General features: G+C 41.6%; 1 protein-coding gene across 2 annotated transcripts in view; it reads left to right on the forward strand.

Moving 5' to 3' along the window:
- The window catches only part of LOC104933295 (protein kinase C-binding protein NELL2), an 81,531-nt gene that overhangs the window by 21,342 nt on the left and 42,931 nt on the right, over positions 1-17,258 (forward strand). For both annotated transcript variants that reach the window (XM_027273077.1, XM_019279618.2), the window contains exons 9-12: positions 209-311; positions 3,288-3,379; positions 4,865-4,970; positions 5,354-5,482. In XM_027273077.1, coding sequence (XP_027128878.1) covers positions 209-311; positions 3,288-3,379; positions 4,865-4,970; positions 5,354-5,482 — 430 coding nt within the window. The remainder of the gene's footprint in view (positions 1-208; positions 312-3,287; positions 3,380-4,864; positions 4,971-5,353; positions 5,483-17,258) is intronic.

The raw sequence follows: 17,258 nt of genomic DNA on the forward strand, positions 1-17,258 counted from the left end.
GTTTTTAGCTGTGAAACATCTTTGTCATCACATTTCACGCTCACATTTCTGTAATTACCAAATTTGAAGGGATATGATCAAACAGTTTCTCCTTGATAGTGATATGATATCTATCAGTATCAGCCTGAGTAGCAGACTGAGAATCAGCTGGCCTGTAGTAGTCACTCTCCTAACAGCGTGTTGTGTTTTTTCTCTCTCTCTTTAACAGAATGGCACGGTGCAGTGTGAGGCCATCTCCTGCCCTCCCCCTCAGTGCCCGGTGGGCACAGTGCCTGCCTACGTAAAGGGTGCTTGCTGCAAAGAGTGCCAGCGTGAGTGGAGTACCCTTAACCTCATCGTGCTCCTACACTCATACAATCATGGACACAATTGCACACGCACAGACACACAACAGCAAAGCAACCACCACCACCACCACCAGATTTAGAGCGCACATCACGCCTCCACAAGGGCTGCCTGACAATTGACCAGGGCTCTGCTGTGTTGCTTAGCTACCTCCTAACATGCCTCTTGAGATGGGTCCAACCTTTTGCATATACATGGACCCAATCAATTATTCACTAGCTGGCTTCAAAACGCAGATGGCCACCAATCACACAGACATGAGCCAGTAAATCTGGGATAGCTGCATGTGATGTGAAGTACTTCCTAGTTATGGCGGTGAAAGTGAAGAAGAAAGAAATGTTAGATGCCCGAAACGATGCACACTGACCGGCGATGGTGTTTTCTTAAATGTCTGTTTTATTTTTTTTTACTTTTGCGAGATGTTATGTTCTTGCCGGATAAATATTTCTGTTACATCATATATCTACATAAGAGGTCTGTTATTTTCTTCACACTCTTGAGTTCGGCAATGAACTCTTATTAGCCCTCCTCACTGCAGCACTCTGCATCTCATATTCTCTCAATTCCCCTCTCAATAAAAATGGATTTCAGAGGATATTAGCTTTTCTCACCCCAGCATTCTACTGATATTAACCCAAATGAAACTTAAAGAGATGCGATGTGTTTGCCTTTAAAAAGCAAAGACAAAAAACTGTCCTCATGTGCATTAAGTGTTAATAACTGATGTTCCCGTCTGTGACTTATAGAAGGTTACGGATGATATGAATAACAGAAAAGGAGCAGACTTTGTGCGCATATAGTATTTCTTACTAGATCTCACTCCACATCTTGTCTCAAGCTGACTTCACTTGAGAACTTTCTCACCACACACTCCCACACGCAGCTGCCGATTTAACTCTTTATCAGCGAGGAAACTGTTTAGCCTCAAGATTTTAATCAGCCCGCGTCGGCATCGTTTCCACCGACCCCGCCGGGGTCAGGGCTGCAACAGAGGCGTTTAAAGCGCGACTCCGTATCCGCTGCCGTGTTCCGCAAATATAAACACGTAGCAGGTAATCCCTTTAAACTCAACACCCTTGCGCTCACTTATCTCAACAAGGTAGACAAACACACAGCTAATTACGCATGCTCGGGCTTTTGGAGAGAAGAGTGCGGCAAATCTACCCACTACAAAGACATGATCCGCTCTCCAAATTAAAGCCTTATCTGGCAGCACAAGGCCTTACGGGGAGGAGTTCGGAGTCTGTCTCTTTTTTTTTTTGATGATCTGTCAAGTAGAACGTCAAATGGCTGTTTCAGAAGTCCTTCGCTTTCATGATACACAGCTTTGTGATAGAGCCTGACCTGAGGTGTCAATCATTTCTCTTCCTCACATCAGTCTGAATCCGTCTGACCCCAACCGCTCATCAAACACGGACTTTTTCTGCCTACGTGATTATTTCTGCACCCTCCTCCCCGCTCTGTAATTATATGAAACTGATTCTCCGCGTTGTTGCAGTTGAGTGTTTCCCCTTCTCTCCTCACGTTAATTATGTCATCACTTCCTTAGCAGCATTGCTTAATTGGGTTTGATGTGCTCGATTCGGTTTGACTCAGTTCACCCGAGCACTGGATAATAAGGGCAGATTGTATCATACAAAAACAGTATTGTTAAATGAGATCCCTGGAGCCAGATGTATAAATGATATGTGCACCAAAACATTTCAGCACACATGAACTGTATGAAGTGAGAGTATGGACATGCATTGTACAGATAAAGTGTACGCAAAAAAGATGTAACCTTGGAGTAAAACATCTCACGGACACTCATTTATAACATTTATAAACTTGATTTCAAATTATTTATGAGTAATGATTTTCATCATTTTTTTAAAATCGACATCGCATTACTCTCGTGTTAATTATCTTTTTGTTTGACCCTGAGTTTGTAAAGGCTGTTTCAGTATGAGCTGAGATCTTTCTGACCTTTAATTAGTTATTATTTCTTAGTTATTATGGTGATGATGGCTTACGGGTACATGCAGTAAATTAGTGGTATGGGCACATAGAACCTCGCTGATAGACACAGGTAATGAAACACAGGTAATAATGGCACCTTTCCTTATCTATAATAAGTGGTGTGCCGGATGCAACTTTCAATATGCAAACTGATTTTTAAGAAAGTTTCTATATGCATTCATGGTTAATTGTGGGAGTTTTAATTAACCTTGTGCACATGCCCCCGTTGACACAATGATTGAGATTTATAAAACAGAATCAGGTGTGTGTACGGCTTTAGGGAATCTGACAAAAAGAAGGTAGTGGTGTAGTTGTTGATTAAATATGAACAGATGGCAGGAGCAATAGGACAAAAAGAAAGTGGTTTATTAAAAAGATATTAAAAAATTATGAAAAGACTAATGAAGTAATTTTCTAGCTTTTGTTTTTGTTTTTTGGTTATTTTGTAATTGCGTTCATTTTGATTTCAAACTCATAGCCAGGTAAAAACAAGCAAATGAACACTTTGGAATCTGAAAACACAAATTATTGGTCATGATGTTTGATATTTTCTAGTCAAAAGGCACCTTATTAGTTCATCAAAAATTCACCAAAAATAAGTGGTGGATTAATCTGTTCACAACTTCATCTTCTCCTACTGATCTACTATTTTCTTAAGGAAAACTAATGATACACACATAAAAAGACAAACTTGCGTTTCAAGGGCAAGCGCTCATTTTTGTAGGGGTTGTTTCACGTATGGACGATATTGATGGAACCTCAATTAGTATTATTGGAAACACGTTGCGTTTGACTATTCCATGTCCAAATGGCCGCTGTGTAAAAAGCGGTCCATTACGTCGACTGTGATAATGACACAGTGTGCTTTTCTGCCATGCTATGTGTAATTTGGATGTGTCTCTTTGTGTGAACGCTGATGATGTTTCTCTGTTGTCTACTACCAGCTGTTTGCCTGTTTGGTGGAAGAGAGCTGGTGGAGGGGGATCAGAAAGCCGTGCGCGACTCGTCTGGCAGGTGCCTTCTGTTTGAATGCAAGGTAAGTCATGTCAACACACACACACACACACACACACACACACACACACACAGACCTAGAGGGAGCAAAAACACACTCACACATACTTATTCAAAATGAATTTATCAATCCTCTGCAGGAAGAGGCACCACTATAACTCATGTAACCAAGCACTTCAGCTGTATTACTTTCCATGACAGCTCACTAAATAGTCATCCCACAGCTATCTTGACCCATCCTGAGAGGATAAATCATGCCTGAATGAGCCGTCCACTTCAGCTGAATTTCATTGATCCGGCGTGTCATTGTTGTTTTTTTGGGGTTGTTTTTTTGTGATCTAAAGAAAAATCGGTCAAACTTTTGAAATCAAGTTTACATTGAAAGGCCACAGCGGTGTACCTGTCAATCAGTGGATAAGACGGCCATTCTTCAGTACCGATCATCAGGTACCACAGTGGTCCCAAATCATATTCATTTCCCAATTATTCAGAGTATTTGCTTTTGTCTGCCGTGTGCACCAGATGGGTGGGTCGCTCACTTCTGAGAGTAATCTACTTGATGACATTATGTCAGGCAGGCCCAATCAATCACAGAACAGTGACTTGAAGTTTTTAATCACCGACTCTATCATATCAACCAGCTCCTCCATGAATGCTGCTGAAACTCTTAATAGAATGTGCAGTTTCAGACAGCTGTCTGGCTTGCTTGCCCACACCTGGCCCATCTGTAGTCCCAGTTAACTGACTGGCAGTCCTAGGCAGATCAAAGAAATGGGGACGGGGAGTGCTGTCAGTCAGCCCACTGCTGCAGACTCCTGCAGGCTTCCCCTGACAGCTGCTTGTCACGCCTCTGATCTTCTGTCTGCCTGCTGGCTTCAGGGTTACAAGTTTTTGGGCGGTGGGTGGGAAGAAGTAGACAGTACGGCTTGTTTGGGAAGTTTGGGGACTTGCAGGGGAAGTTTGTTCCTGGGTTTCACGTAAACATACTATGGAGATGCATTATCCTTGCACTACAAATATAAACTATAGTCTATTGTCTTTGTCCAACCGTGTCTGTTGGTAATTATTCTAAATTAGCATCAGTCAGAGGGGCACGGATTATATCATTAGAGACACCTGCCAAAGGCATGCTGGAAAAAGGAACCCCCTAATCAGGTTTTACACTCTGACTAAACACACATGCAGGGATAATCCAGAAGATTGATTCACTGTTTGTATAATAAAGATGCATCATGAATCACGATGGAAATCACTGAGGAGCAGGAGGAGAGAAGAAGACAGCTTTTTTTTTTTTTTACCCCCCTCGAAGTAGTTTTAGGGAAAAAAAAACTGCTATTGACCAATGAGTAATTGGTTTGTAATGAACACACAGGGAGGAGGGAGAGTCGGAAACACAATAGATGAATAATTAGCTTCATAATTACATCCAAGTAAATGAAGGGGAATGAGGGTGGGAAGGGGGGTACCCGAGAAGTAGCTGAGTGTATTGTGTATCTGCCCGTCACAGGACAGGAACATGCATCGAGTTGTCCCCAGCGAGCCCTGTCCCGAACTCAACTGTGCGGAGTCGGAGCAGATCGCCCTGAGTGACAGATGCTGCAAAGTCTGCAGAGGTAAGAAGGAAATGCTACATTAAGGTTATTCCATAAAAGATTATTTTATGATAGAGCCTGATTGTTATTTTCTTATCCCGTGAAGTTTTTTTTTTTCTTCCTTGATGGCAAAAACTGAAATCAATGTCTGCCTGTAAAGTAGCAAATCAATCTAAAAGCAGCAATAATACAAAGTACCTGTAATTTGTAGATTAAGAAGTAATATGTAACAGGTGGAAGTTTTAGCAAATAATTCCCCCCCCCCTAATGTGCCCTGGAAAGAAGCCACAGTTACTCAGAGAAGAGGTTGTGATACTATGACATAACCTTTCCACTGGCCCTGTATGCATCCGTCACTCTTTTCCTCCCGAGTCTCAACCTTTTCCTCTCCATGCCTCCTGCAGGTCATGACTTCTGCTCAGAGGGCCACGGCTGTGTGGAGCACTCCGACTGCGTGAACCTGGAGGCGGGAGACTGCTGTGTTTGTAAGGATGGCTTCCGCCCACTGCGAGACGATAATGCCTACTGTGAAGGTACAGCAGCACAGCTCTGAATAACAAACCGTGACTTACAGCTGAAGTTTATTCGCCCTCCAAGAGTGGATATGTGTTTGTTTAGTTTTTTTTATTGTAAATGTGTGGTCATTAGAGGAAGATGTTCTCTGCTTTCGGGAATATGTTATGTAGTTTTAATCCAGCGTTATTTTTACACTGACGAATGTGCAGTTGTCATGGCGCTCTAACCGCTTTGGTCTGACTCGGTTTTGTGAACTGAGCTCAAAGATAACACACGCATCTTCTGCAGACAAGCACGTCTCCATTACAAAACAGACAACTAGAAAACTATGTAGTGAGAGTGTGGCGGTCACTGGAGTGAATATATCGATCTTGATCTCCAGCGTTTATTCATTCGGCATTGCGCGGGTATTGTAAGTGATTTCTTTATATGCTTTTATATTTATAATTAGTTTATTTTTCCTTTTAGACATATCCATGAAAAAAAAAACTTTTATTCAACTGAAAGGATAATACAAGTCACATTTTTCATTTATGCCAGTTATGTTGTGCTTTTATTCCTGCTGGGGTCATCTCACAGTCAGCATAGTTGGAGATGTCACGGTTTGTTTTCCGCCCTTCAGAAGAAATTGTTTGCTGCTATTCGTCTTGGATAGATATAAAAGCAACTTTTGCAGACTTGCCTCGGGCCTTGAGTGGATAATCCAGCACAATAAATATAAACTATTAGATCAGCGTTTGACAGTTTTAGCCATATTTCTTCATTCATGGGTTCTTATAGTAACAAACACGTCACATGACTCTCTGCTGACCCGACACCTGAATGAATGTTGGTTTACAAGCTTTATTGTCACTTTGGTGCGATATGTTTTTATATTTTGTGAGACTGAACCAAAAACTGAATGTTAAAAAAATGGAAATACATACACCGTGAATATTATAAATAATGCAGACGATTGCTAAATAGCCATGAAAACACTTTGCTGAATGTGCTTTCATCGCGTAATCCTTTAGTGATGCCACGCTGTAATCCTCTCATTATTTGTGTCCGCAGCACACAATAACTGCTTTGTCAGAATGCATTTTGAGGAACTAATGTTGGTCTTATAAGACAGTTGATTATTTAGAGATAAAACAATAAAAAATCAAGGCCCTTTATGTTTGCATGCATTTAGTGTCACTCTGCTTAGGGGGGGCCAATTAAAGTTGTGCCATCCATCATCGGCGAGGTCATTCATTACTGATTACACATTAAAGGCTCAGATGTCTCCAGCCATGTTGCACTTTCTAAGTAAATCACAGTGTGATTGATTAGATCGGCACTGCTCTCTTTTAAAAAGCACACACTGTTTTACCCGATTGACTTTTGAATGTGCCACATTACGCGATCGAAAAACACGCTGCATACCTCGTTGAGTTCAAACGTTCAACGCTCTGATCTGCTGAATTCCTCATCTCGCATCCTCGACTTCAGCCTCGTCGAAAAAATGACTTTATCGTCTCCAATGTTATCTTTCTTAGTTAAATATGTAGCAAACATCATGTCATCACTCCTATCTCTGTGCATCTCTGAGTATTAATGAGCAAAGTTATTCAGATTCATCTGCGTACGACCTTGACAGCTGACGTGTAAATATACAGCCCTCTTGATCTCCCTTCTTCATTGTGTGTGTGTGTGTGTGTGCGGTTTCAGAGCATCTGCTTGTGAGCATATGCATTGGCCTATTTTTTCTTTTGCAGTCCGCACACGTCCTGTAATGTATTTCCTGTCACCTTCACGAAGATGAGGCTAAAGTGTCAATCGAGCTGCAGAGCTTTGTGTTACTGTAACCATGGTGCTAAACGAAGGCGTAGTGGTTCACAGCTTCTGCGGATCTCACATTAATTTACAGTTGTCCAGGTAATTAGACGGTCTGTGGGAATGTGCATAATTGAAGATACTATCTGCCGTAAATTAATGAGAGGCGATGCTGTTGCTTGTAGGTTTTCATCAAATGGGCAAAATCTGTGGCCTCATTCTTCATAACGGTGTTAAATCGAATGGTCTAATGGTTCCTTTGAAAATCAGACAGTGGGAAAAGTAATTAACATTAACTCGAGCACCGAGTTAAAGTACAGCACTGGAGCGCTTGTCGTTTTTTTTTCACATTTCTATTTCATATTACTTATTCTTAATACATTTAATATACTTCACTGCATTCCAGACGTGACATACTTTTTCACTGAATACATTTGAGCACACATGACTTGATTTTTTTTGCAAATGTTGCATATATAACATCTGTTAAAAATATGATGCATTGCAACAAAATAGTGGATATCCGACTGGAGCTCGACGTAGAGCCGCTGCGTCGAAACGAGCCAGCTGAAGTGGCTTGGGCATCTGATCCGGACTTTGGAGATGTTTCGGGCACATCCAAGTTGGAAACCTCAGGGCAGACCCAGAACCTGCTGGAGGAACTGTACAGCCCATCTAGTCTGGAAACGCCTCGGAAACCTCCAGCTGGAATACTTTTCTGGGGAGAAGGGGTGTCTGGAGTGCCCTGTTAAAACCTGCTGCCACCGTGACCCGACCCCGAATAAGTGAAATTAAATGAATGGAGTACAACACTGCACTTGCAGGTGTTTTAAATGTAATGCAATATTGCTGCTTTTACTTTTAATATAACATGAGAGCGAGTTGTACTGCATATGCTGATATTTCACTGCAACTTCACAACCCCGAGTGTGATATTGCTTTTATACAGTTCTACAAGCTCCCATTTGTTAGTTTACAGAAATAAGTGACAACAATTTATGATTTGTTTGTTTCTTTAATTATATATTTGGCTCCACCAACACAAATAGTTCTGCAGCTGGACTGGGACTGCACAGATGCCAAGCAACATTTTCTTGAACAATAGCTTGCACAGCATTGATCTATAAGTCTCAATGTTACGGCAGCTCAGTCGAAGTTAATTATTTTGAGACTTAGCCAAGTCTGAAAGCAGTTCAAAGCCCACGTGTTTTCGCCTCACGGTGCTCCTCTCTAATTTGTCTAGGTCGGCTCTTGTCGTACGAGCACACCTGGAGGATTGTGCTGAAGTGTCCAAGCTTCTTTCCTTCCCTTTGTCCTCTACTGATGACCATTCGTACTTAAAGTCAATTGTTGTATAATTTTATATAACTTTACAGCAACTTGACTGTTTTTCTTCACTCTTACCATCCCCTCAGCCCATTTTCCAGACAAAGTTAGCAATCAGCTAGTGCAGGGGTCTCCAAACTACGGCCCCCGGGCCACATCCGGCCCGCCTAAACAATTGGAGTGGCCCATTTATCGATCCCAAACAATCCCTCTAAATAATTTTTCAAAATTGCATTTTCCTGTTATGAAATATCCACACTTAATGATTAAGCTTGGCATTCTAATAATCTACCTTATTTATGAACTATTTACAGTACTAGCTCATTTTCATCCCCTCACACCATGGTATATTCCGACGTGACTTTGCTCGCGATCAACTTCCGCCCGTCTGCCTGGGGGATTCAACTTGGCGGGTCAGGGACGGTCGCAAGGTGCGGGAGGATCCCCCTTGTGGGACCTTTCCCCGGCACTGGCTGGCCTCCGCCGGGCGCATTTCCTCCGTGGCGGTTCGCCGTGACCGGCTCTGGGTCGGCTTGGAAAGGCTCGGGGGTGAAAGTGGCTCACGGCTCTGGTCGTGAGCTTTACAGCACCCTTCTGCCCGGACCTCGCCGCTTCCCGGGGCTGTGGACTTAGTGCTTGCTGCGCCCTCTCCGCGACTGTTGAGTCACAACTTATCACAACTCTCACTTCCTCCCGCAACAAAAATGTAAAAAGCACCGCAACTCTCACTTCCTCCCGCAACAAAAATGTAAAAAGCACCGCAACTTTCATCGTAATTTTTTTAAAAACCTCAGGGAACATCAGGCATTTTAGGCCGCAACTATTTCAAAAAAAGGCCCACGAAATCCTGGTGGGACTGATATCATTTCCGGTTACAGACTGACCCCCATCACAGAAAAGCAAGTTGATGTGGCCCGCACCGAAAACAGTTTGGGGACCCCTGAGCTAGTGAATAAAGTGGCACATTTAGCAAATAAAGAACCCGGTATTGCCCTCAGTTGGCAGAGATCAAAACGAGACTTACACTTATCTGGCTCAGCCAGATAAGCATGACTCAGCAGATCGGCCTTATAATGTGACAATATCAGCATCCTTTTGCGTCGCACCGCAAGTGGCAAAAGTCTGTTGCGTGTATCTTTAAGCAGCTTAAATGTTAGACCAGTTTGACCACGGTAAATAACTTGAAACATCATTTTATTTGAAGTGTCAAAAAAAAGATGAAACGCAGTGATAAATACTGGTCTCGAGTGAAAACTTAGACGTTTGTTCCACCCACACATAAACACAGCTTTGCCCCCTGAAAACGACCAGGAAAATATTCTCGTGTTGTTTGTCGCAGCTCCGTTGCTTTTCCGTTTCATCATTATCACACGTGTGATATCGGTTCATTGTGCAAAAAAATAACGACAGAGCAACCCGTCCCATTAGCGGCGTGAAACTAAGAACGAGCGGGCAGTCTTGTGCCTCCGACATCAGCGCTTCAGACCCGCACTCTTCATCTCGAGAGCAGCCTGACTCTCACTACGAAATTGGATGGCAGTGTTTGTGGTGTAGTGTTTGCATCGGAGACTGCACAGAGCAACCTGAAATTGACTCAATTTGCTGATGGAGTTCTCTCAAAAGCAATTGTTTTTTTTTTTTGTCTCTCTGTAACTCACTTACTATATGATTTTTTTTTAATGTTTGTGTGCATGTGTGTGTGTGTGTGTGTGTGTGTGGAAAATGAAAGAACTGTCCCGGCAAAACATTGAGCATCCTGCAGATGGATAAGAGAATGTTTGTATTCATATAATGGGTACACTGCAAGGAGATGTACAGAAAGATGAGTGAAATCGCTTGCTTTCAATTCTAGATTAGTTTCGATACACTCGCGCCCTGCGAGATGAGATGAGAAGTCCATCGTGGAGGCAATTTGGTGTATTGAACACAGCGGGGAGATCATAAAACAGAAAGACACACACGAACATAGCCTTTTATGTACACACACACACACACACACACACAACATTTTTTTGAGGGGGGGGGGGGGGGTCTAAAGACAAACATCACAAAGAGCAGAGACAGATACTAGCTCTTTAAAACATTCCTAGGTCAGAGATGGGCTCAAAATAGCCGATGAGATCACTTCTGTGTAAATTTTTCATAGAAGCAGCAGTAGGGAAAACTCAGGGGGATATGAGCCCTGCCTTTGTGTAACTCTGTGTGTGTACGTGTGCAGGTGCATGTCTGCGTGTCTGTGTGTGTTTGAGTTCTCCAACGAAAAGAAAAAAAAGAAGCCCAGCTTTTTAGTCTCTATCCTATCCTCGCGGTGCAGTCAGGCTCGAGGAGCCTATTTTGCTACATGCATGCATGTGTTTAGGACAGAATTAGACAGAGGGGCGAGCAGTGGAGAAGTGACAGACTGTGTGATTGTCTCTAAATTGAACAATCAGTATAGTTCAGCATGTTGAGATAATACCATTATTCATCTCAGCATTGTAGAGAGGACTGCAGGCAGAGAGGCATCTCCTATTGTTGTCTGGCTTTGAAATGCCCGTCTTTAGAAATTCTCTGTCAAAATTCCTGCCTGGGTGTTTTTGTAGCAGCTGTATACGAAACGTGAAATACAAAACGATATTCTGTCAAATGGAGTAAACAGGAAGAGATAAAGCACGCATGACTTTATTATGATGTAAAGAATATCACAGAGGTACTTCACTTGCTGAATTTCTTGAGGACATTGCACATGATTTAAATTATGATTTGTACATGGAATTGAGGGGGACGCCCCTGCTCTGGTAGGACGTTCCACTAACGGGGAACAACATTAGCATTTGATTTTAAAGCGGGCTGCTACAGGTAGTCAGTGGAGGTCGATGAGCAGCGGGGTAACATGTGACCTTTTGGGTTGATTGAACACATTCTGGATCATCTGGAGAGGTTTCACTGTGCAGGCTGGGAGACCGACAGCCTGTATTAGTAGTTCGTTAGCACGCTGAGTCAAGTAAGGCTTGATTTTTCTCATGTTGTGAAGACGTGGCACCTCTCATCCAAGAGGCTTCTTCAGCTCTGACCGACTCTTGTCTGAATAAAATTCAGTTTATGTTGTTCACAGCATTAAAAAAAACAAACCCATACAAATATAGGCTGGTGATATTCTGTATTTTCTTATTTCCAATAAATTCCACAAAAAACTAACAGAATAATTGTGCATTCCTGTCCTGTTTATCACATTCGGCCCATTAGTTCATGTTGTATATGTAAATTTTTTAAAGAACAGGTCACGCATATCTAATTTCCATTTTTATAAAAGGCTCAGTGATCTCCCAAAAACAGCTGGGTGCAGTAAATATAAATTTGTTGGGAACTATTTTCAGCTGTGGGTTATTAAACATCTGGTTCTCTAATGAGTATTTACACCACTGAGATGATGTATGTGGGACCATAGTGCCTATACTCACTGTAATAAAGGAACAGCCAGTGCGTCGGTGTGACTTAGTGAAACGTTTTGGACAACAATAGAGCTCTTTGGCACAGAGGAATAAGATATATCAGGCCGTTGCGCACAATATTTATTAGTTGGATTAATTCATTGTTGGTTTTGGATGAGACTAAACAGTCAATGGGAAAACAAAATACAAATTACAAGTTACAAATAGCTCAGAAAACAATCAAGACATTGCCAGAAATGATTTGACTGCTATAATGGCACTGTTCAGAGACCAGATTTTTTAATTTAATATTGTAGAAAACGTAGATATGATAATGTAAAGGTGTAGCCTGCTTGCACACAGAGTGAAGCTTTATTGCCTAATATAATATAAGCTATGACTATGTGTGTGTGTGTGTGCATGTGTAAGCATATCGTACGTGAACACACACTGATCCAATTGTCACTGCTGTCTTTTGAATGTCACAAGGTGGCAGCAGGCTAATTGGCACTGACTGAAGAGCACGGCCTGTTCCAAAACCCAATCACTGCCGGGATGAGCCCCGATGCTCTGGGCTCCACACCTGCTAGGGCCCTGACATACACACACACAGATGTATCACAGAAACATAAATACACATCCTGACAGGTTGTGTGTTTTTATACACACCTCACCTCTGTGCCCCACCTGAAATGTCACCCACAACAGACAATCCCACCATCATCCAGACAGTCTGCTCCACTGTAAATAACAGTATCTGAACACCTCTCAGCCAATATCCTTCAAATGCCACATGGGAAAAATCTCCCAGATGGGATTACACTTAAATCATCGACTGCTTTGTACTCACGTGGAGTTTTTTCATTTCAAATCACACCCATGACTCCAGGATCATTCTGCTGTATATGCTTTATGTCTTGATAATTGTGTTTTTTGTGCAGAAAAATTCTACATTTATTAAAACCTTATCACTTGACTAGATGTTTTTATGTCCGATAAAAACATCTAGTCAAGTACAGTTTTCAGGGACTTTGGCCACTTGGCGGCAGCAGAAACTACACCGACACCATCGCCTTTTAACGGCAAACTTGTTAGCAAACAGTTACTTATTTACATATCCAGCAGTTAGGGAGCAAGGTTATCATTCACCACTTGATAGATGCGTGTCCAGTATTCACTTTCTTTTAGCCCCTGGCTCTTTACTTGTTCACCATCTGCTTGATAACTGTGTCTAGACAGTTTTTTTTTTGTTTGGGAGATTTCTTGTCCTGAAAACAGCTTCATGTTGTGACTGAAAAGAACGTGATAAGTTAGGTGAAAGAGCACCAAAACAGTGATGTTGCAGCGGGACAGCTAAACAATGAGCTGACTCACCAGAAAGCTCCATAAACCCGAGGTGGGAATCAAAGTATTCATAGTATCAGTTTCCATTCATGGTCCTAGTAATGCGTCACTACTCCACTGCACCTCACAGAAAGAATATTGTACTTTCTGATAAATTTACTTTATGAATCAGATTATATTTTTATGTACAAAACGTTTGTCTTTTAAAACATAATGCATTAATACAAATTAAACCAAACAGTGTATACAGCTACAAAATAAAATGTTGCTTACAGGTTAGTTCATCAACTTTTTCTGTTGATACTTTAGTACTTTTTGAGTTTTAAATACTTGCTTTTACTCAGAATGTAGTATTTTTTTTCCCCATTGCTGTATTTCTACTTTTAATTCAGTGAAGGATGAAGAAACAAAACAATAGTTCATTTCTTGGTGACTGTGAAGATCTCATTTTTACAACATCTCATCAATGAAATTAGATTTTTACAACCCAATACAATTAGGTTTTATGATGTAAAACGAGTTGCGGTCTTTGACGGATGAGTAATTTTTAGTAGTAATAATCAGGCGAAGAAAATGAATGAATAAATGACTCAATGCATAGCCGTGTCTCAGTTTCAATTCGGTTCATTTAATGTTCTAGATATAATCAAAAATATTCATTAATGATCCTTTATCAAAGGCATTTTAAAAGTAAAACCAGTGCGCAACAAGTAAGATATAATAAATGAAATGCAATAAAATGCAACAATAAAAAAAAAAAAGAGAACAGACATGAAGGCATTAAGAAACACGAGGCAATATTAAAAAAAAGATATACACGTATCAGGATTTTTAATAAAAGGATAAAACGTACAGAGGCAGAAATGTTTTGAGCTCTGTTTCAGAAGATCAACCCGCGATAGAGCTCTAATAACCATCCCTGCTCCATTGTTTAGACCTCTGGCCTCGGGGCCGCACTTGGTCACAGATTGACGAGTGATGGATGATGGTGCTCCATCGATTTACGCGTGGTGGAAAATCTTTCCCAGATTAATGAGAACCGTGATGGAGAGCAAAACCCCATTTACGCTGCCGCACATAAACAAAGCAGCTTTGTCCATGGAGGAGCACCGGGCTTCATTTAAGTCATGCTAAATCGAAGTGCGTTAAGTGCATGTTTAATGTGACACACACACACTTGACGCAGTCATTCATGGAATCATCCATGAGTGTGTTTTGTTTTCATGAAACTTTTTTGTGCAAATTGTCAAGTTGTCATGTGGTGAATAATCAGGATTGCGTGCAAACTTTAACAAGCAAAAAGAGAAAGAAAAAAAAACACGCATTCACACATCCTGCAATTCCCTCAGCACACACACACGCGTACGTGAACACACACACACTTCTCCTCCGTCTCTTTCTTATTTGATGTTCATTGTTCTAAGTGAGGTAGCAGGCTTCTAAGTGTTCACAGTGATTGATCACAGTGTGAGTGTCTGGTATTTAGACAACGACTGCACTCTCAGAATGCAGATTTTTCACTCTTGTTGCTTCCTAATAGAATTTTTTCCTATTAGGAAATTGGCTCGTGCTTCTTCCCAAATTGACCATGACGTTGTGCATATTTGTTTTAAGGGTCTTGAGTCTATTTATTTAGGAGTGATTGTCCAATTTGGTGAGTTTAAAATATATCAAAGAGTTCTCTCTTCTAAAAAAAATATATCTATCTGTAGTTCATGTTTGGATCTGAAGCTGCTCTGTTACTTTTCAGACAAATCTGTTTTGTCTGAGTTTTTTTTTCTCTCGTTGTGATATCCCATGAAGAAGATATAAAAATAACAATTGCCTCTAAAGAATTCGATGATAAAGGGAACTGATTGAAAAACACAACACTACTTTATCGTTTACAGCGATTTGCTCCCAAATGAAAGAAAGTGGAGAGGGTTTGGAGTGATTTCACTTGTTGAAGTGCTTTTTCCAGACACATTGTGCAACACAACTCGAAGCATAGCAATGTGCTACCAGCCCCCCAAATACTCAACACTCAGCAGACACGATGAAAGCAGTATTTGTACTGCATGACACATTCAAGTGGTATTGATCCTCTCTTCTAACTCGACAAAAAAAAAGCAAACAAGTGTATCTCTCAATGTGTTGAACTATTCCTTTAAAGTGCCATTAAAGCCTCTGTGTTTATAACTCTGCATGCAGTTGTAGTGAAGAGGGTCATGGGTGCACTAAAAAGAAAAACTTTAAAGCATCGAATACACTGCACCGACTTTCACTAGGATTGTTCCGTGATTCCACAAACAAAAACTAGTTTCAAGGACTCGATAATCACATACAAATTGAAAACATAGTGGCTTTCACACCGATTAAAACTCGCCTCTGAACATCCCAGCCACCACCTATAACTCAATCCAACGACACTCCCATAAAACAAAAGAGTCATCCCGTAACATCCTCTGACACCTTTCTCCACCCATGAGGAACCAAGGCCAACTGGTTCTGATTTGCTGAGTGGGACATAGTTTGGCCAGCAGGGACAGTTCTTTGTCTTTCTGCTCTTTCCTCTGACTGTCGTAAATCTGGCCATGAGGGAACTGGCGTACTGAGGAAATATCAGACAGTGTTTTGGCAAACCTCATCCCTCTGTTACGTACTGAAAACCATCTGCTTGAGTAAGTGAGCTGGGTTTTGGGGGAAAGGGATGGATAGATGATGAAGACAGAAAGAAAAAGAGATAAAGAGAAAGAGAGAGAGAGGCTGCTGGTGGAATGGCACAGATTGGGGTGTCTTTGTGGAACATCCAAAGGCAATACCACTGTTATCTCCCTACTCCCAGGCCTTGGTGTACTGCAGTATGAAACACAGATACTGAGGACGCTTCCCATTAGAAACTATATGCTGTGCCGGCTGAGAGGGATAAACCATTATTCCCTATTTACATAGTTGTGGAATGAGTTGGATGAACAATAGTGGAAATATTAAAAATGCCAGAAGAGTTATGAGCTCCAACGATACCAAGACTTTGCATTTGAATGCATAGATAATATACTAGGTCATGTTACATGCACAGTTTTGACGAATCAAAAGCTGTAGTTCACAGAGATGGCCAATTCAAAACTCATATACCTGTAAAATCAGCTCCATCTCCGTGGTTTCAGTGGTTGCCATGGTCACATGTTCATTGTCTGTGAATGCGACACTAAAAAGCTGCGCACACCTTCGAGAACCAGCAGCCGCCCTCCCCCTCCCCTGTCCTTGGCGCCGCTGCCGTGGTTACGAGTTCCTGGACTTTTTACTGCTCATATTTTAACAAATCTTAAATGATTTGTCATGAAAATGTGTACAGACAGTCACCGTCGCCAGAGGATGAATCCTGCTGACCTTTCCTCCTGCACCACCAGCGGGCTGACATATTAATCCTTTAGTGAAATATACAGCCATTGGATGAACTTCCAAAAATATTTAAAAAACGGATGTATGGTTCCCAGATGCTAGAAGTAGCAACTCTGTAATAGTAACTCTGTGACCCGGCTCTCAAAGGGTAAGAGAGGAAGATTTTCTTGGTATAAACGGCCTTTTATTGTATGAAATTTGGATTAATTATAATAAAAAGGGGTGAGGTAAACTAAAAGGGAACAAAGGGCAAGTGGATTCTGTTAAAAAAACAACAAATGAGTTAACACTAGTTACCAGACAATCTGATCCAAATCCAAAAACAAACAAGGCGAGCTCAACACAATAATCACAAGCCGCCTGACTGGCAGGCGGTTCTGGTTTAAATAATGGTGATGCAGGCAATTGGAGACTGGTTGGATTGGTTGGTTGGGGCTGGTGCCGCTCCAATCCTGATCCTCCGGGCTTCCAAGAAGGGACGAATCAGGTGGCCTTGCCTCGTCGAGTGAGGCCTGGGCCAATCAGAAATTGGCGA

This window comes from Larimichthys crocea, chromosome XXI (assembly GCF_000972845.2).
Source record: "Larimichthys crocea isolate SSNF chromosome XXI, L_crocea_2.0, whole genome shotgun sequence".
Lineage (NCBI taxonomy): Eukaryota > Metazoa > Chordata > Actinopteri > Sciaenidae > Larimichthys > Larimichthys crocea.